The sequence below is a fragment of the Hyla sarda genome, chromosome 4, assembly GCF_029499605.1.
Source record: "Hyla sarda isolate aHylSar1 chromosome 4, aHylSar1.hap1, whole genome shotgun sequence".
NCBI lineage: Eukaryota > Metazoa > Chordata > Amphibia > Anura > Hylidae > Hyla > Hyla sarda.
The window spans coordinates 167,130,438-167,151,120 of record NC_079192.1 but is presented as its reverse complement, the minus strand read 5'-3'; the positions used below and the strand labels follow the sequence as shown (position 1 = coordinate 167,151,120).

At 41.6% G+C, this 20,683-nt stretch overlaps 1 protein-coding gene across 4 annotated transcripts in view; it reads left to right on the top strand.

Annotated features, from left to right (window-relative positions):
- The window catches only part of CSNK1G1 (casein kinase 1 gamma 1), an 85,442-nt gene that overhangs the window by 43,175 nt on the left and 21,584 nt on the right, over positions 1-20,683 (top strand). For all 4 annotated transcript variants that reach the window (XM_056572643.1, XM_056572645.1, XM_056572644.1 and 1 more), the window contains exons 4-6: positions 3,160-3,229; positions 10,837-10,988; positions 11,938-12,172. In XM_056572643.1, coding sequence (XP_056428618.1) covers positions 3,160-3,229; positions 10,837-10,988; positions 11,938-12,172 — 457 coding nt within the window. The remainder of the gene's footprint in view (positions 1-3,159; positions 3,230-10,836; positions 10,989-11,937; positions 12,173-20,683) is intronic.

The following is a 20,683-nucleotide window of genomic DNA, read 5'->3' as shown; positions in this document are numbered from 1 at the left end:
AGCAGCATGTGAAATTGATTGTCAATCAGTGTTACTTCCTGAGTGGACAGTGTGATTTCACAGAAGTGTGATTGACTTAGAGTTACATTTTGTTGTTTAACCGGTTACCGTCTAAGGACGAGCCGGCTTATCCTGACACGGCAAGCTGTGTATGACGCAGGATCCTGACTCGAGCCTGCGCCATACCGTGCGGCCCCCAGATGATTCCTATAGCTGGGGGCCACCGTTAATAGCAGCCGGCCATTAACCCTTTACCTTTCCTCCGACGGCTGCCCCAGCTCTGTGATAGAGCCTGGTTGAACCAGGCTTTATCAATCAGGCGCGGAGCACATTGATCAATGTGGTTCTATTGATCTGTATGAGGAATCTACAGATGTTTCCTAAAAGCCCCCAAAGGGACTAAAAGTGTAAAAAAAAATAAAAAGAAAGAAATAAAAAAAAAAGTTAAATAAAAAGTTTAAAAAACATCCATTAACCCCTTCCATATTAAGTTTCAATCACCCCCCTTTTCCCAAATCCCATATAAAAAATATGTAAACATAATAAACTGTTATATAATGTTATATAATAAATATTTATATAATAAATAAAATGTTAGTTAAACCGCACGGCCAATGGCGTACACATAAAAAAAATTATAAAGGCCCCTCAAAACAAAAATGGTACTGATAAAAAACTTCAGATCACGGTGCAAAAAATGAGCCCTCATACCGCCCTGTATATGAAAAAATAAAAAAAAGTTATAGGGGTCAGAAGATGACAATTTTACACATACAAATTTTGGTGCATGTAGTTATTTTCTTTTTTTTTTTTTTTATAAAATAAAATCTACATAAATTAGGTATCCTTGTAACCTACAGAATAAAGATATGCTGTCATTTTTACCGAAAAGTGCACTGCATAGAATCGTAAGCCCCCAAAAGTTACAAAATTGAGTTTTTTTTTCAATTTTGCCCCACAAATATTTCTCTTCTGGTTTCACTGTTAACTTTGTGGTGAAATTATTGGTCATCATGAAGTTCAATTGGTGTCGCAAGAAAAAACCTCATATGGGTCTGTGTGCAAAATTGAAAGCGTATTATTTTTTAGAAGGTGATGAAGAAAAAACAAAAGTGCAAAAACGGAAAAACCCTGCGTCCTTAAGGGGTTAAGTGTTCCCTTTATTTTTTTGAGCAGTGTAGTTTATAAGGTTTGAAAAAAAAAGACAATAAATCCCTGGATCAAAATTCTATCCCCATAAATCAAGCATCCATAACCTGTAGTAATATATTTTTTTCAGAAAAAGTTCCAGGCCCACGAATAGAAGGGTAAGACTAGGTTCACTCTGCGGACTCTCCAGGCAGAAAGTTCAGAGTACGGCCAGTAGTCTCCAATAGACTGCAATGTGTTCCGTGAGTAGTTCCGCCTGAAGAATGAGCAACGTCATTCTTCAGGCGGAAAATTTCAAGCGGATTTTCCTTTAACAAATTCCGAAGTGTGAATTTATGAACTGACACCCATTCACTACACTATACATTTTAGCAAGCGGAATTTCTGCCTGCAATTTCAAAGCGGAATTGCAGGCAGAAATTCCGTAGTGTGAACCTAGCCTAATACTTCAGGTAATGCTGATTCGAACCCTGTTTATGCTGTTTTTCTACCTAGCCCCGTTCAATGCTTATGCTCCAATATGCTAATGAAGTGCTTTGATGCACTTGGGACGTTCCCAGCCCCTTGGTACAATCTGCTGCTGCCTAACGCCTATCAAATGATCGTTATCATAACAGGTCCCTCAGCCACATTCTCTTTATCCTGCACTGCTGAGCTCTGCCCTCACATTTACTGGTCACAAGATAGTGCCATCATCAAAGGTTCTAAATTTCCAGCATGTAGCACAGTGTTTCCAAACCAGGGTACCTTCAGCTGATGCAAAACTACAACTCCCAGCATGCTTGGACAGCCGAAGGCTGTCCAAGCATGCTGGGAGTTGTAGTTTTGCAACAGCTGGAGGCATCATGGTTGGGAAACACTGATGTATTAGTTACAGTGCATGTCCTGGTCTGCAGTCACTGCTATTGGGTGTAGAGATCTCTGCTCCTCGGTGACTACTCGACCAGGATCTGCTAGATGCATTATGTGGGGGCGGAGATCAGCAGCGCAGGACAGAAGAGAATGTGGCTGAAGAACCTATGATGATATTCATGTGATAGGAGTGCGCTGATCTAAAGTTACTTCCCTTTAGGGTACGTTCACACTCAAAATTCCGCCGCCGAATTTCCGATGTGTGGTTTTCTGTTATTTATAAAAGTTCTCATTGCTTGGCTGCTGAAAGCCTTATAATCCATTACTTCCAGTGTAATGATTTGGCTCCTTATGGCAGAAAATGATTGTATTTCAAATGGAGAATAAGCAAGATGCAAGCCTTACTATTAGAAAAGTCTTGGAATCAGGTGGTTTCTTCCGATATTGCTGACATTATTCATACTGAACAATAGTAATGTAAAAGCTTGGAAGAACGGTTGGATAGAGGAAACTCCACCCATGTCTATAATGCCAACCAGCAGACTTGCTGCTAAGAAGCTCAAAGGAAGTCGTAACTCTGTGCTTTGTTTACCTGACCTTGGTTCCTAGTTCCATTTACTAGTTAAAGTATCCGTATGTTACCCAGCAGTAGGGGTTCTGCTTCTGTGCAAACATTTATCCTACATGCCCTGTTCTAGCACAGTCAGACACACAGTATATTTGGATCATTTTTGAAAAGTAAGTGCAGTGTTTTTTACCTGCCCCAATACTATTTTGTTTTTGTTTTTTTACTTTTAATAAAATTACTGTTTATTTAAACAGTTTTCGCATACCTGCGTTCAAAGGAACATGCCCTCTCTGTCTTCTTTACACTACCTTGTGGTATAGCCTGAGACTTCTATATTTTGATTGATTCATGTTTATCCTTTAGTTGCTAGACATCACGACATATCTATATGCTATGCCATTATGCATTGCAGATGGGAGTGTGCTCTTCACATGAATGAACAATATTGTATGTACTCAGATAGCAGTAGAGATGGGCATGGTAGGTTTTTCTAAATGATCTATCTATATGTTGGAAACATGCCCTGATTTACTGTACATAACTTGTTAGTTATCAAAGCCTAAACCTTTTTTCCCTTTTTTTCTTATAAGGAACCAATTAAGTCTCGTGCTCCTCAGCTTCATCTGGAATATCGGTTTTACAAACAGCTAGGGAGTACAGGTAAATATTCTATCCATATTTAAGGGGTCTCTAATTAAATTATTGGCATAGATTGGTACCTATTCAGGGTACAGCCACACATGACATACACACTGGATTTCTATGTGGAAATACTGTGGATATTCTGTGTGGCCATACTCAAGGTATATCCCATCCACTTGGAACTTCCACTTTTTTTTGTTTTTGTTTAACAAGCCTGAAGGGCCTTTGTCTCCTCATGAAATAGAGCGGCATCCTTGGTTATCTTTGCCAGTCCCATTTGAGAGTGAATGGTTCAGTGGTTAGAGTGTGTGTGTGTATGTGTCTTTGTTCACTCTGGAATCAAGGAATTTCTTCTTGTGATCTCTCTGGGGGTGGTGGTTTCGGGCTAGGGCTTGGGGTTACTCTGGTTGGATCCTCACCTCACCGATAAGATACATATAACCTATCCTGTGGATAATTAGTGATACAATTATCGTGTGGTTACTGAAAGTATCCCGAGTGCTCTCTGGGGGGTTATCCAGTCTTAATACAGTACATGACCCTCCTTGCAAATTAATTTGCTGGAGTTTAGGGTTTACTAGACTGAAGGCTGTTATTGGACATAGTAGACATTGAGAGGTGGTCCAATTATACGTAAGGGCACACATGACATACACACTGTTCACACTGCAGAATTTCTGCCTGGAAAAGCCCATTAGTCAATAGGGCACTTATTTCCTTAGTAAAATTCAGTGCTTAACAACCTCTCTTTCTTCATTGTGCATTGGCCCTCAGGTCCAGTTCACATTGAGGAATTTCAATAGAAACAGGAGACTCTATTAACAGCAATGCAGTTTGCGTAGAAATCTGGCAAAAGAATGAATATGGCTTTCCAACATGTGAATTGTGCAGCGGAATCCCATTGACAGCATTGGGAAGCTGCTTAGAGCTGGTGGAATTTTCTCATTGTGGATTGGCACTAAGGCTTCAGAGTTTCCAATCCCCTGTACAGTAGACTCTTTACCCTGCTAAGACTTTTTTATTTTTATTATTTTTTTAAATCCATGATCATTGTATGGTGGCTAAGTACTTTTTGTCCTGGGATATTTACTAGCTTAGTTATTGTATGGAACGTCTTCTGGTCTAAATTTTTCATTTTTTATTGGTCTTGTTTCCTGCTTGTTTTTCCCTAAAGATTTTCTAGGATTAGTTTGTAATTTTACTAAATTATGTCTGTTTCCTAGACTGTACTATGATCATTGTAATTTTGGTTGCCAAGTAATGACCTTAACAGTAACACATGAATATGCAGTATTTGCCCTCAAAGGATACCCATACTAGTTGGATGTTCATGCAGATGTATTACTCTGCAAGTTAGCCCCCAGACCACAGAATAAAAGTAGTCCTAGATAGATCTGCTTCTAGAAGCTCCTAACCACCTTGTTGAAGGTTTATGCAATTCATATTTATCTACATTGTACACAGGAAAACACTGCTAAAATAGCTTCAGTGGGGCATGGTTTGGATGGCCGACTGAGAGGATGGGCGCTTGGGAGCTCCTGCCATCCTGTTAATTCTCAGTTTATCCCTGCCATCCTGCTGCAAAACCTGTATGGGGAGAAAAAAAGAGAGACCAGAGAGGGCGCCTCGTGTGATACCGTTGGGTGGTTGAGGGAAAAGGAAGGGAAGTAGGTGCGGGGCTTGCAGGCCCCTTAGGTAGTAACTGCTCACCTTCGAGCAAGTATTAAACTTGCATATCAACCCAATGCACGGGTTACAAAATAGCCGGAACCGCTGCTGAGCCTGAGGTAACAGGTGAGGTAAAAACCGTCTCCTGGAGAGAGTACTTGATCATAAAAGAGCAAAAATGACCTCGCAAATGGCGCTGCTGGTTCCGTGGAGATGTAGGAATAAACCAAAATCCAAGTTGGAATATTGTAAAAGCTTGTGGATTTTATTGCAAATGAATAAAACCAATAAAAGCAATAGCAATAAAAGAGTGATACAAGTTAAGATTACGCGTTTCGGGGGAGCCACCCCCTTCTTCAGATCAGTATCCTGCTGCAAAAGTTATACAAGGACACTGCTGGGTGTTCCCTGACACCACCAGACCATCCTGTGCTGTGTCTGCCTTGCCGGGAGGCCCCTTGCTCACCTCTCTTTTCCTCCCGAGCAGCGCAGCCTCCACCATCTTGTCTGCAACAGCTGCAGGCTCTCACTCCTGGACCCTCCTCCATCCCTGCCCAGCCGGTGTCTCTACTGGTGCGAGATCCCCTGCTTGATTGCCGCCGCAATCCTGGCCATTCCTGCTGCTCTTTCTTTGCTGCTTTCCTCGGCTGCGTCCAGGTCCCGATGTCTCGCTGGGCAGGTTCGGGTGTGAGCAGGGCAACTGCAGGGGTAGGCACTCTATCTGGCTCCTCTGAGCGCTCACTACAGCGGTGCTGAGTGCAGTGCTTGGGACCTCCTGAAGAGGGAGTGAGAAACTCATGCTGCACAGCTCCTATAAAGCTGTGCCCCCTGTGCTGAACTGTGATCCTGCTCACCTCAGGTACTGAGAGAGATCTATCTATCTATATCTCCTGGTGCCCTGCTCCTGGCACCCTGTATAGGGTGTCCTTTCCAGGATAGATTTGGTGGTGGGTGATGCGGACACAGCTGGTATTGTAAGGGAGGTGAAATACTTGGCTAGGGGTCTATCTGATCATTCCCCCCATCCGGTTGAAGATGATGATGTCTGACAATACTGGGGAGGGCTGCCCCCCCTGTGGTGACTGAATCTGTTGTGGCTGCAATTACTATCTACTTCAGAGATTATTGCTGCTGAACTATAAGATTCTTGCTTTGAATGCTGGATCAGCTTCGGTGTCCACAGTCTAGGACTCGCTTAAAGCATATTTGAGTGCCTCTTTATCAGAGACATTAGTGTTCAGAAGTCTGGGACTTGAAGTTGGGGTAAAAACAGGCAGTGGTGGATACATTGGGTTTGTGCACAGTCTGAGTACAAACAACACCTGGAACTGAACACTGAGCATAAGAGGTTTTTTTTTTTTTGTCAGTCAGAGGTATTTTGAGAGTGGGGAAGGTACGGATAGACCGCTTGCCTCTATTGCTAGGGCCCAGCAAGGGGTGGCGTTTATTGGATGTCTGCAGGATTCTGCGGGAAGGATTGTTGCAGATGACAGTGGCATTCTACAGGTAATGTTTGAGTTTTACCAGGATGCGTACTCTTCTAAAACTACTTGTGCCCTTGCAGAGTTAGATGCTTTTGTGTATAGTATCTCCCTCCCCTCACTCTCCCAGGCTCAGAGAAAAGTTAGATTCACCTCTTGCTATGGAAGAGCTAGAGGTGGTCTTAAAGGACTCGGCAAATTAGAAGTCCCCGGGGGTTGATGGCATTCCTAGTGAGGTGTATAAATTCCTTGGAGTTCTGTTGCCACAGCTTTTGCAGGTTCTTGAGTAAGCAGAATCGCTCCATGCTTGAGGCCATAGTGTTGCTCCTTTTGACACCTGGTAAGGATCTGATGCAAGCAGGGTCTTAAACACCAGCTTCTCTACTATGCGTGGATGTTAAATTACTGGCTAGGGTACTCGCAAATTAACTGGTAAAAGTTGTTCTCTCCTTGGTCCACGGGGATCAAACAGGATTTATGCCTGGGAAATCCACTGGGGACAACATTTGCCAGGTGTTTCTTAATCTACAGATGATGCAGGAGGGAGCAGGGGCCAGATCTATTTTCACTCAATGCTGCCAAAGCTTTTGATAGTGTCAAATGGAACTATTTATGGTCGGTTAGGAGTTGTATGGGATTTGGGTCCAGATTTATGTCCTGTGTAAAATTATTATACCAGAAACCGATGGCCTGTCTTAGAGTAAATGGAAAGCTCTCTGAGCCATTCGAGTTGCAGAGGGGTACGCGACAGGGGTGCACCCTGTCGCCACTCCTGTTTGCACCCTGTCGCCACTCCTGTTTGCACTTGCCATAGAGCCTTCGGCATGTCTGATATGGTCGTCTGTGGACACTGTGGGATTTAGATATAGAGGTATTAAAGAACGCATTGCGTTGTATGCTGATGACATGTTGCTCTTAGGGGATACCACAAAGTCACTGGCCCCTGTTATGCGAGTGGTCTGAATTTAGCTCATTTTCAGGTCTTCTAATAAATTGGGATAAATGGGTCCTCACTTGATCCACTCCTTGATCGGCCCCTTGATCCACTCCCCTGGCTCCCACAGATTGCAGAACATAACATTCAGTTAGTAACTAGCTATTAATACACTGCTCAAAAAAATAAAGGGAACACTTAAACGGCACAATGTAACTCCAAGTCAATCACACTTCTATGAAATCACACTGTCCACTCAGGGAGAAACACTGATTGACAATCAATTTTACATGCTGGAACATAAAAGAGAACAAGCACACTCGCCATGTTAGTTGCTTCTTAAAGGGAACTTTATTGAAGAAATCCATGAACAGATATGCAGTTCCTGGATGTCTTCAATAAAGTTCCATTGAAGAAGCAACTAATGTGGTGAGTGCGCTTGTTCTTTTACGTTCCTGTATATGCCTTTGTACCTGCTGCCTACACAAGCTAGCACCAACGCCATCGCACAGGGCAGAATCACTGCTTTTATGGTGTTAATGAAGGGGATACCAGTTTTCCATACTCCACATAGAAGTGCCAGGTTTTCCTTCTTTTTATACTCTACAATTTTACATGCTGTTGTGTAAATGGAACAGACAACAGGTGGAAATTATAGGCAATTAGCACGACACCCCAATCAAGGAGTTGATCTGCAGGTGGTGAACACAGACCACTTCTCAGTTCCTATGCTTCCTGGCTGATGTTTTGGTCACTTTTGAATGCTGGTTGTGCTTTCATTCTAGTGGTAGCATGAGACTGAGTCTACAACCCACGCAAGTGGCTTAGGTAGTGCAGCTCATCCAGGATGGCACATCAATGCTAGCTGTGGCAAGAAGGTTTGCTGTGTCTGTCAATGTAGTGTCCAGAGCATTTAGGTGCTAACAGGAGACAGGCCAGTACATCAGGAGATGTGGAGGATGCTGTAGGGTAACAACCCAGCAGCAGGACCGCTACCTCTACCTTTGTGCAAGGAAGAGCACTGCCAGAGCTCTGCAAAATGACCTCCAGCAGGCCACAAATGTGCATATGTCCACTCAAACGGTCAGAAACAGACTTCATGAGGGTGGTATGAGGGCCTGCCATCCACAGATGGGGGTTGTGCTTACAGCCCAACACCGTGCAGGATGTTTGCTATTTGCCAGAGAACACAAAGATGGGCAAATTCGCCACAGACGCCCTGTGCTCTTCACAGATGAAAGCAGGTTCACACTGAGCACATGTGATAGATGTGACGGAGTCGGGAGACGCCGTGGAGAATGTTCTGCTGCCAGCAACATCCTCCAGCATCACCAGTTTTGCGGTGGGTCAGTAATGGTGCGGGGTGGCATTTATTTGGGGTGCCGCACAGCTCTCCATGTGCTTGCCAGAGGTAGCCTGACTTCCATTAGGTACCGAGATGAGATCCTCAGACCCCTTGTGAGACCATATTCTGGTGCGGTTGGCCCTGGGTTCCTCCTAATGCAAGACAATGCTAGACCTAATGTGGTTGGAGTGTGTCAGCAGTTCCTGCAAGAGGAAGGCATTGATGCTATGGACTGGCCCGCCCTTTCCCCAGACCTGAATCCGATTGAGCACATCTGGGACATCATGTTTTTCAACATCCACTAATGCCACGTTGTACCACAGCCTGTCCAGGGCTCATCAGAAGCGCTGTAAGGAGGTCATACGGGCATGTGGAGGCCACACACACTACTGAGCCTCATTTTGACTTGTTTTAAGGACATTACATCAAAGTTGGATCAGCCTGTAGTATGGTTTTCCACTTTGATTTTGAGCGTGACTCCATATCCAGACATCCATGGGTTGAAAATTTTGATTTCCATTGATGATTTTGTTGTCAACACATTAAACTATGCAAAGAGGAAAGTATTTCATACGATTAGTTAGTTCATTCACTCAGATCTAGGATGTGTTATCTTAGTGTTCCCTTTATTTATTTTTGAGCAGTGTACTTGGGAATACAGGCAACTCAATTTGTTTATGCTGATGTCCCCACTAATCTACTGCTTCTCCTGAATGGGAGTTCCCAGAAGGTCTCAGTTTGGTGTAAACTACCTTTGTCTGTCATTGGCCATGCTAATCTTGCTAAGATGGTGTTGATGTCCCAGTTACTGTATATTCTGCAAAACTCAGGATGCAATGGCTTTTTAGACTGCTTGTATGGGGGGCTAGATATGCCAGGATAAGGTTGGAAACACTACAAAGGGGTAAGGCTTCTGGTGGCCTGGCTCTGCCGAACTCCTGGTTATATTACTTCGCTTTTCAGTTACATGAATTAATGGGATAGGCAGGGAGGGCTGCTATGGGCCTCACTGGAAAATGATTTATGGCAAAACATGAGGGGCGTGTACCGATCCATATCCTGGATATTGGCATCTTACTAGGCTCCCGGATCTCGCACAATAATTGAGTTGTTGGTGAAAGCTCTGGGGACATGCCAGAAGTATGCTGGGTTTGTCGGGATGTTTGAAATTTACACCTCTGTGGCGCAACCATGGCCTACCTGAATTTCTCTCCTTCCAGGATGCAGGATTTTGGGAGGGAGTACATAGGGTGGAGCAGTTAAGTGCAAGTGGTGTGTTTTTAAGGCCAATGGGGATCTTCAGACTGGGTTTGATCTGCCGCGTTCCTCCTCCTACAGATATTTTACAGTTAAGCCATTTGTATGAGGATCAGGGCAGATTAAGGTTGCTGGAGATCCACTCTAATGGTGTGTCAGACTCCTTAGTCACTACTTTGGATTCTGCTGGGTTTATTTCATGTCTCTACCAAGAACTGCTGGATTCTTATCATAAGGACTTTCCCTTGTTAGTCCCGGATAATGGGGGAGGGATCTGGGAACCTATCTTGGATGAATAATGGACTGCTGTTCTGACAAACCCCCTTCGGTCTTTATCTGGAGCGAACTGTATGTCCAAACTATTTCTCTTACATAGGGTGTATAAAACTCCTGCGCAGACTGGGTCTCCCACTGATTCTAGTTGTCTGAGGTGTGGATGGGTAGGGGCTCATTTGTTCCATATGGTTTGGGAATGCCCGCTCTTAACCCCTTATTGGAGTTAGGTGCTCTCACTTATATACAATGTATGAGACTGTCGTCTACAAAGAGCACCTTCATTCTGCAGGATGTCTCACTTGTACATGGACATTTTATGAACCGGGGACCGTCTTGTTGGGGGGCTGCTGTGGGTATGGCTGTTGGGGAGGTAAGGTGGGTCGGGGAGGATTATGGGGTTTATGTTTTCATTGTATAAAACTGTTAATTTAAAAAAATCTGCTAAAAAAATAAAATAAAAATAAAAAAACAAATAAAAACATTGCTTCATTGCTATATAGCTTCAAAGAGTTGAGGATTTACTGACTGCACATAGAAATTAAGCACTGCTTTAACCATGCACTCCTGAAGTATTGATATGCTTACTTGTTTTTTGGCTTGAATATTTGTGTATTTCTTGTAATTATTTTTTCCATCCAGTGACTTACATTTATTTGTTTTACAGCTGATGGGCTACCCCAGGTTTTCTACTTCGGCCCATGTGGAAAGTACAATGCCATGGTACTGGAGCTTCTAGGTCCAAGCTTAGAAGACTTGTTTGATCTGTGTGACAGGACTTTTACTTTGAAGACTGTGCTTATGATAGCAATTCAGCTGGTGAGCAGGCTTTTTCTGTTATCACTGCCTAACAGAGTTTTACATAGCAGTCTTGTGTTCTTCCTAACAGTTTGCCCATATATGAAGTCAGACTTATTTTATACTATTTTATATGAAAACTAAAATTGCCTGTACTCAGAAATGACTAAAATGGGAAAAAAAAATTCACATGCCAGTTGTCATTCTGCAATGGATGTTGCAAATTGTGGAAGCAGTTTTCCATGTAACGAGAAGGTGAAGATTAGCTAAGAGGGATGGTTTTCAATTAAAGCTTGCCACACATATAAGACATGATTTCAGCAGGATTGGTAGCCCATTTAAAGGTAGCCATGCATTTTCAATAACTGTTGGCTGAACGTTTTTGTCACAGTTATCTCTCCCGACCTCCTCATATACATAGCTGAACAGTCTTGTGTTTTCAATGGGAAGGAGGTAAGCCAGACTCCCCTTGCGCCAGCCAATCCCTCTCAGAACAGTAAAATTTAACATAAAAAATCCAACATGCCTGCAAGGGGATTTCCAAATCAACTGGTGTCAAAGTTTTATATAGATTTGCAAATTACTTCCATTTAAAAATCTCTTCTCTGCTGTATACCCTGCAGGAGTGCTTCATACTGCCACCTCTGTCTATGTTAGAAACTGTCCTGCTCTGAGCAGTTCCTGACACACACAGGTAACAGCAAAGAGCCCAGTGTCTGACTGGAAAGACTACATGACTTCCTCCAGGGCATACAACAGCTTTAATGTACTGAAATGCTTTCAATTTTTAAATAAAAATAATTTGATAATCTGTATAACTTTGTTACCAGTTCATTTGAAAACTATTGTTTTCCGAAATACCCCTTTTAAGCTTGTGAAAGTGTCATATTTGTTAGGAAAAAGTTGTGTTTGTGTTTTTTGTAAGCCAGACCAATACTTTTAAATTGCATTCTCTTCTTAAATTCTTTAGATCTCAAGGATGGAATATGTTCATTCTAAGAACCTCATTTACAGAGATGTTAAGCCAGAGAATTTTTTAATTGGTCGCCAAGGGAATAAGAAAGAACATGTCATCCACATCATTGACTTTGGACTGGCCAAGGAATATATAGACCCGGAAACCAAAAAGCACATACCTTATCGGGAACACAAGAGTTTAACTGGAACAGCCAGATACATGTCCATAAACACTCACCTAGGAAAAGGTGTGCACATTTGTCTTTTTTGTGAAAACATATTATGAATATATTCACGCACAGCAGGTTTGTTGCAACAATTTCTGCACCAGTCTTATTGGTTTGAATGGAACTTCAAGCACAGGATTAGCAGTTTGCTAGAACCACAGCAACACCATATAAAGAGATCATAGTTGGAAGAAAATAGCTCCATACATTGTGTAGTGTCTGTGCTGGGTTATTGCTGATCAGCTCTCACTAATTTCAGTAGATGAGTTGCAGTAACTCTTGCAAGCTGGTGAAAGGTGGGAGTGCCGCACGTCGGACCTGCGCAATCAGATATTGATGTAAGGACAGGGCCATAAATAGATCTTCAATTGAAATTTTAAGTTTCAAAGATCCCCACTTGGCAACATCTAGTGGGGGTATGTATGTTTACACAACGCTGATACTAAACATTTATCCCCCTAAATGCTGCGGGCAATCATAATTGCTACATTTGAGGTTGCCTCAGGCTGGGACATTCCACACATTTGACTTAGACTGCAATGCATTTCCTTGTGGACTCCGCAGAAAGAATGGACATGTCTATTCTTTCTGCGGATGCCGGAATCAGAATTTTCGTGGCAGAAAAATCTGGTGTGGAAATTCTGCTGTATGAGCAGTGCAGCAGAATACCATTGAAATTACTGGAACTCTGCTGCAGCAGAATGTCCGTGCGGATATTCCACAAACAATCCGCCGTGTGAACATACCCATACAGTTGCCACACTGTCGGCGCTCTGAAATCTAAATAAATAAAAAGAACAATCTCACCCTTAATATATAAAACAAAAATCAAACCTTTTGGTATCGCAAACTATTAAAATATAGAACACTAATTCTACATGGGAATGGCCCTAAACAAAAAAGGTGCCAGGTTTGTAGATTTTTTGTTTTGTTTTGTTTTTGTTATATTTACAATACATTCTAGAAATTTTCATTAGAACAGTAATCAAAAACTCTTTATCTACCCCCAAATTGTACACATAAAAATTACAGTTCACAGCACAAAAGCATGAGCCCATTTGCTGATTATTGGGCAAAAGAGCTAAAATTTGAAATACTTATTTATGTAGCTATTTACAGTATCATCATAGGCTGCATGTCGTCCTCTGCAAACAGGGGATGTGCGCCTAACAGTAATGAATGTAATGGGCTGCATGATTTATCGAGCCTTTTAAATGCTCTGTTATCCTGCACTTCTTGTCCCACATGAAAAAGCCCTTTAAAAGATTAAGATAAAACAAACAGAAATTAGTTTGGCTGCTTCCTTAAAGGGGTAAAATGAATGTCATTGAATTTAAATTGGTGCAGTGCTACGTGAGCTTAGGGCTGCATGAGTTATAAGCTATAAAAATTATTTTGTTTAATCATCATAGACTGGCATAGCACACCTTTCAGTCTTTAAGCAGAAGCCTTACATAAGTCGGTGGGGTTGGCACATGCTTCATGCATTATCTGTGCAATTGCAAGAGACAGAACACAAGTTCTGTACTTGGGTATCTCTGGCGCTCTCATAGACAATTAAAATTGAGACAAAGCCGTATCCCAACTCTTACAAATGCACTGGCACGATATCCATTATGAAACAACCTATACACAGTTATGGCCGTAATTCTTGGCACCCCCTGAAATTTTTCTAGACAATGAAGTATTTCTCACAGAAAAGGGTTTCAGTAACACATGTTTTGCTATACACGTTTATTCCCTGTGTGTGTACTGGAACTAAACAAAAAAAGGAGGAACAAAAGCTAATTGGACATAATGTCACACCAAACTCCAAAAATGGGCTGGACAAAATTATTGGCACCCTTAACTTAATATTTGGTTGCACACCCTTTGGAAAAAATAACTGAAATCAGTTGCTTCATATAAGCATCAATAAGCTTCTTACGCCTCTCAGACGGAATGTTGGACCACTCTTCCTTTGCAAAATGCTCCAGGTCTCTCTTATTGGAAGGGCAATTTTTAAGATCTATCCTCAAGTGTTCAATGGGATTTAGATCTGGACTCTCCAGCGTTTTGTTGCCATCCATTTCTGGGTGCTTTTTGACGTATGTTTGGGGTCATTGTCCTGCTGGAAGACCCAAGATCTCGCACGCAAACATAGCTTTCTGACACTGGGCTGTACTGTGCGACCCAAAATCCGTTGGTAATCGTCATATTTCATGATGCCTTGCACACACATTCACGGCACCCAGTGCCAGAGGCAGTAAAACAACCCCAAAACATCATTGAACATCCACCATATTTCACTGTAGGTACTGTGTTCTTTTCTTTTGTAGGGCTCATTCCATTTTCGGTAAACAGTAGAATGATGTGCTTTACCAAAAAGCTCTATTTTGGTCTCCTCTGTCCACAAGACGTTTTCCCAGAAGGATTTTGGCTTACTCAAGTTCATTTTGGCAAAATATAGTCATGCTTTTTTATGTCTGTGTCAGCAGTGAGGTCCTCCTGGGTCTCCTGCCATAGTGTTTCATTTCATTTAAATGTTGACTGATAGTTCGTGCTGACACTGATGCTCCCTGAGCCTGCAGGACAGCTTGAATATCTTTTGGAACTTGTTTGGGGCTGCTTATCCACCATTCAGACTATCCTTCATTGACACCTTTCATACATTTTTCTCTTCTGTCCACGCACGTCCAGGGAGATTATCTACAGTTCCTTGGGTTGCAAACTTTTTGATAATGTTGCGCACTGTGGACAAAGGCAAATTTAGATCTCTGGAGATGAGCTAGTAACCTTGATTGTTATTTTTCCACAATTTTGGTTCTAGAGTCCTCAAACAATTCTCTTCTCCTCTTTCTCCATGCTTAGTGTGTCAAACACAGAATGCAAAGACTAAGTGAACAACTTTTATTGCTCACACCTGTTACTTGCCCCAGGTGAGTTTAAAGGAGCTTCACATGCTTGAAACAATCTAATTTTCCACAATTTTGAAAGGGTGACAGTTTTGTCCAGACCATTTTGGAGTTTGGTGTGGCATTATGTCCAATTTGCTTTTTTTCCTCCCTTTTTTGGTTTAGTTCCAATACACACAAAGGGAATAAACGTAAATAGCAAAACATGTGTTACTGCAATCCTTTTCTGTGAGAAATACTTCAATTTCTTGAACAATTTCAGGGGTGCCAACATTTACGGCCATGACTGTAACAGCAAAAAAAACTAGGTACACCATAGGCTCCCAAGATAATCTGATGGGTAACAATACAGCATAAGGAACTGAATAAAGATCACTATAATGACATCATATAATGGATATCAGGACAATGGGGAGTGGGGTAGATTTATCATTGGGGTTTACCCAATGTTTCGTGGTGTTGCATTGTTGCACGATTTGTCTCTGTTTAGAAACTTTTCATTGTGACTTTTGCTTTTGAAGCTTTTTCTACTGTGCAGCTATGTCATAAATATATCCTGTGTGACATTTTGCACATCTACACCAGCTCAGACCTTGCTTAGAAAACTGTTGAATGCATAGTGTAGAAAGCAGCACAATTTGGCGTAAGAGGGTTACAAATTCATGAAGGAGGGAACCATACAAAGTGGTGTACTGCCCTGCAAAATGTGTGCTAGCACCATATTTTACCACCATTTAATAAATTTGGTGCACACACATTACTACTATACAAATAAAGGGTGTATAAAAATTGTTCAGCTACACTACCTTTTGTAAATCCCCCCCCCCCCCCAAAAAAAAACTTTGTTTAACTGCTCAACTACTTTGTCTCTCTAGGACAAGGGCTCCGCCATCTCCTTTACAGTGCTACGCCGTTTGCTGAACTTTTATTTACTTGGGATTTGCATAAACAACAATGATTAACTCCCCATTACATAGGAGTACAGGGTAACAGTTACATGGAGAAGACTCTGCACCAATTTATGAGTACTCTGTTAATGAATAACTCTCATAGGTCTGACCTTCCAAAGAGAAGTTTTCTGTATCAGTGTCTTACAGATAATAATATAAATAATTTCAGTTCTCCTAAAAGTGACCAGTGAAAAACAGAAAACAAAACTGCTGTACACTAACAGCACAGTTCTAGAAAATGGTGAAATGAACCTTCACACAAATATCTGTAACGTATCAGAAGTTCTGAATCTAGAGGTATGCTTGAAATTCCAGAATACTACTTTAGCGTAGGGTCACATGTAGCGCATCCACAACATATTTGACGCTGCTGATGACTGTCCCTAGAGTAAGCCTCCTGCTGTGTCTGCGTCCTGTGTTGCTGCACATAACAGCAATCTGACACTATGAGCAGACACACAGTGATCTGCAAGTTACTCAGACATCGCACCCGCTCTCGGCCTAGCTCAAGGAGCAGTGCAAGTGGCTGCAATGTCTGCGAATAAACTGCGCTTGCAGATCTGTTCGTCTGCTTGTATTGGTGGATTGCTGCTATGAGCGGACAATGCAAGACACGTGCATAGCAGGATGCTTTCTCTAGGGACGGTCATCAGCGCATCCACTGCATCAAATACACTGCAGATGTGCTACGCGTGACCCTGCTATTAGGGTACAGTCACACATGAGCATTTCACTACATATTTGACTTCAAATGATAACAAAATCAGCTGAAGATTTTCTGCATGTGTGAACGTACCCTTTTGAGTGGTTTTGGTCAAAATAAAAAAAAATAAAAAATCTGTTAGTTATTCACGCATGAAGCGTAAGTGGATTAAAAAAGACTGTGAAATACATAGGAAGGACTTTCGTTTTGCCTTCTCTCTAGATTTATTTCTGCTTTGGATCCATAAACTGTAGGTGCCTTTATCCATAAAACTGTGTGTAAAACAATTTTTATGTTAGTACTCATGAGACCTGTTTATTGACAGGTGCATTTGAAAGTGCTTACTAGTTGCAAAACTAGTTGCTGGTGTGTGAGCCAGAATGTTTGTTTGCTTTTTGTTTTTGTTTTATTTGTATGATTTATTTTAGTTGTAGACACCAGTGCCCTATGTACAGTCATGGCCATAAATGTTGGCACCCCCTGAAATTTTTCAAAAAAATTAAGTATTTCTCACAGAAAAGGATTGCAGTAACACATGTTCTATTTTGTGTCTTGGAACTAAACCTAAAAAGGGAGGAAAAAAAGCAAATTGGACATAATGTCACACCAAACTCCAAAAATGGGCTGGACAAAATTATTGGTACCCTTTCAAAAATTGTGGATAAATAAGATTGTTTCAAGCATGTGATGCTCCTTTAAACTTACCTGGGGCAAGTAACAGGTGTGGGCATTATAAAAATCACACCTGAAAGCAGATAAAAAGGAGAGACGTTCACTTGGTCTTTGCATTGTGTGTCTGTGCTACACTAAGCATGGACAACAGAAAGAGAAGAGAACTGTCTGAGGACTTGAGAATTGTTTAAAAATATCAACAATCACAAGTCCGTCTCCACAGATCTAGGTTTTCCTGTGTCCCACAGAGCACAACATTATCAAGAAGTTTGCAACCCAAGACACTGTAGCCAATCTCCCTGGGCATGGACGGAAGAGAAAAATTGATGAAAGGTGTCAACGCAGGATAGTACGGATGGTGGATAAGCAGCCCCAAACAAGTTCCCAAGATATTCAAGCTGTCCTGCAGGTTCAGGGAGCATCAGTGTCGGTGCAAACTATCTGTCATCATTTAAATAAAATGAAACTCTATGGCAGGAGACCCAGAAGGACCCAACTGCTGACACAGAGACATAAAAAAGCAAGACTACATTTTGCCAAAATGAACTTGAGTAAGCCAAAATCCTTCTGGGAAAACGTCCTGTGGACAGATGAGACCAAGATAGAGCTTTTTGGTAAAGCAAATCATTCTACTGTTTACCGAAAACGGAATGAGGCCTACAAAGAAAAGAACACTGTACCTACAGTGAAATATGGTGGAGGCTCAATTATGTTTTTGGGTTGTTCTGCTGCCTCTGGCACGGAGTGCTGTGAATGTGTGCAAGGCATCATGAAATCTGAGGATTACCAATGGATTTTTGGGTTGCACTGTACATCAAAGTTTCAGAATGCTGGGATTGCGTCCAAGATCTTGGGTCTTCCAGCAGGACAATGATCCCAAACATGTCAAAAAGCACCCAGAAATGGATGGCAACAAAGCACTGGAGAGTTCTGAAGTGGCCAGCAATGAGTCTGGATCCTAATCCCATTGAACAACTGTGGAGAGATCACCTGTGGAGAGATGCGTTCTTTGACTGGCTTTTTCAGTATGAAATACTGCGAATTTTCAAATGGAAGCAATTGGTTTTGCAGGCTTTACAACATATCAAAAAAAAATTGGTATCGGACAGTGCCCATTTAAGTAAAGGGTGCCAGCCCATTTTTGGAGTTTGATGTGACATTATGTCCAATTTGTTTTTTTTTTCCATTTTTTTTTTTTTTTTGTGATTTAGTTCCTACACACACAAAGGGAAAAAATGTGTATAGCAATCCTTTTTTGTGAAAAATACTTCATTTTCTAGAAAAATTTCAGAGGTGCCAACATTTATGGCCATGATTGTATTTACAGAACTGTTGCTGCGTTGAATATTGTGTGTAAAAGTTACTGATACATTGCGGTTGGGAAGGCCGGTGATGTGGTTTCCATTTACATTTCATTTAGTCATAATTTGTTTGCCATCTTATATCCTAAGACTTTGATATAGGCTAGTTGTCCTGTAACTATCCCAAGAAAAACATTGATACTTTATCGTAATCCTAGGCTATCAATTTTTGATCATTGCGGTCTTCCTTTCACTGTGGAAATTTGGAGGCACTGTAGTTTTCTATCTAATAATGTGGTTTGATGGGCAGGGTTCTTGGGGGTCAGACCACACTGATGAAACACAAATGGCCTGTCCTATCCAGCTTTAGGAAGCCAATGAATGGCTCTTTTTAGTTATTTTATGCTAACTTTAAATGTTTGCTTATACATAGCAGCCTGTCGGTCACGGACAAGAATCATACACTGGAATCCTAAACACAGTAAACAGATTAAACAGAACTTTTCCCACTTTTTTTTTTTTTTTTTTTTTACAGCTTTTTCTTTTATCTTCATGTATAACAATTATCTAAATGGGTGGATAGCTCAACAACAAATTGTATGTGGTTAACTGGGTACACCTGTACCCTCAGGTGTAGGAGAATAATAGAATAAAAATAAACTAGATTCAAAGTCCTCAAATACCTCAACCAAAATTGATGTAAATAGATATTTGGTAAATAATGATATTTAGTGCGTTAAAACTAGATCACATAAAATAGTCACAGGGCCCTTGTGATGTGCAAATACCCAATAGTACAATAATAAAGATACAAAATCCTGCAAAGTAAAAAAAAACGTAAGTAAAATGTCCCAAAATAGTCCTGTGGTAGTGTAGATCTTATGATATAATAAAAGATACTGAAAAAATGCTGGCAAAAATGTCTGTTAGTGCAAAACCGTAATAAAGCCAGTTCGTTAATGAATTGTCACCTGGAGCGATCTAGTGAAAAATGGGGTATTCACATGTAATATAGTAAATATGTCGCTCACCGACTTAACAGCAACGATGTCTCGCTTGTAACATGTGGGTCCTGGTCGTCAGCTCCGTTAGTGCAGTGGTTCCCCACAGCGGCCCCGGTGTGGACCCCGTCTCACCGTTCTAGTGCTCGGCACAGTGTGTGAACAGTGAGTCTCGGCGGAGTTGGCGTCTCTAACGTCACGGGTCAGCTGATCGGTTCTCAGCTGAGGTTTTGAAGCGCTGGTACAATGAAGTACTGATGTACCAGGTACAAGCGCTGTGTTGTGAAGCACTGATACAATAAAATGCTGATATAGCAGAGCGCTGATAGAAGCCTGGTGAGTGTTACAGGTGCAAGGTTGTAGAACGCTGATATGGCAGATCTCAGATCATTTCCAGTGTATGCAATATACCAGATAATGTGAATAGGCTTCAGTAGATCCTGGCTTGAATGCAATAAGCAGTCCTATGCAGAGGTATGGTTGGCAATCCAGAGAATGGTTACAGAGCAAAAACCAGTCCTTTTGCAGCTTGGTAAAATGGTAATAAATGAAAACAAAGGATAAAAATAGGCCAAACGTGTTTCGGGGTGTGGGCTAGGGAGTTCTAACCCCTTCCTCAGTGGCTGGTCATACACTGCTAATATCTTGACCTGCTACGTTTCGTTTTACTGCATTTGGCCCAGTTTTTTTTTTTTTTGTTTTGTTTTTTCTCTTCCATATCCTCTAACCAGCCTGTTTCATACTTAAAGGGGTATTCCAGCCCCTAAAAACTTTTAACCTGAAGGTCACTGAAAGTAGTGTAGAACTGATCACTTACAGTATGTGTATCAGAGGAATGAATCCATTACCTATAATGTGTATGAGTTAGTCACTTGCCGGCATGGGTTCCTTGTCTCTCTTATGCAGTGTTTGATGTGTAATGACAGCTGTTTAATAAGTATATTCAGTTGATTACAGGATGAGCTTGTGACTGGCTGTTGGCTATAGAGATTGCATTGTTAAACCTCTTAT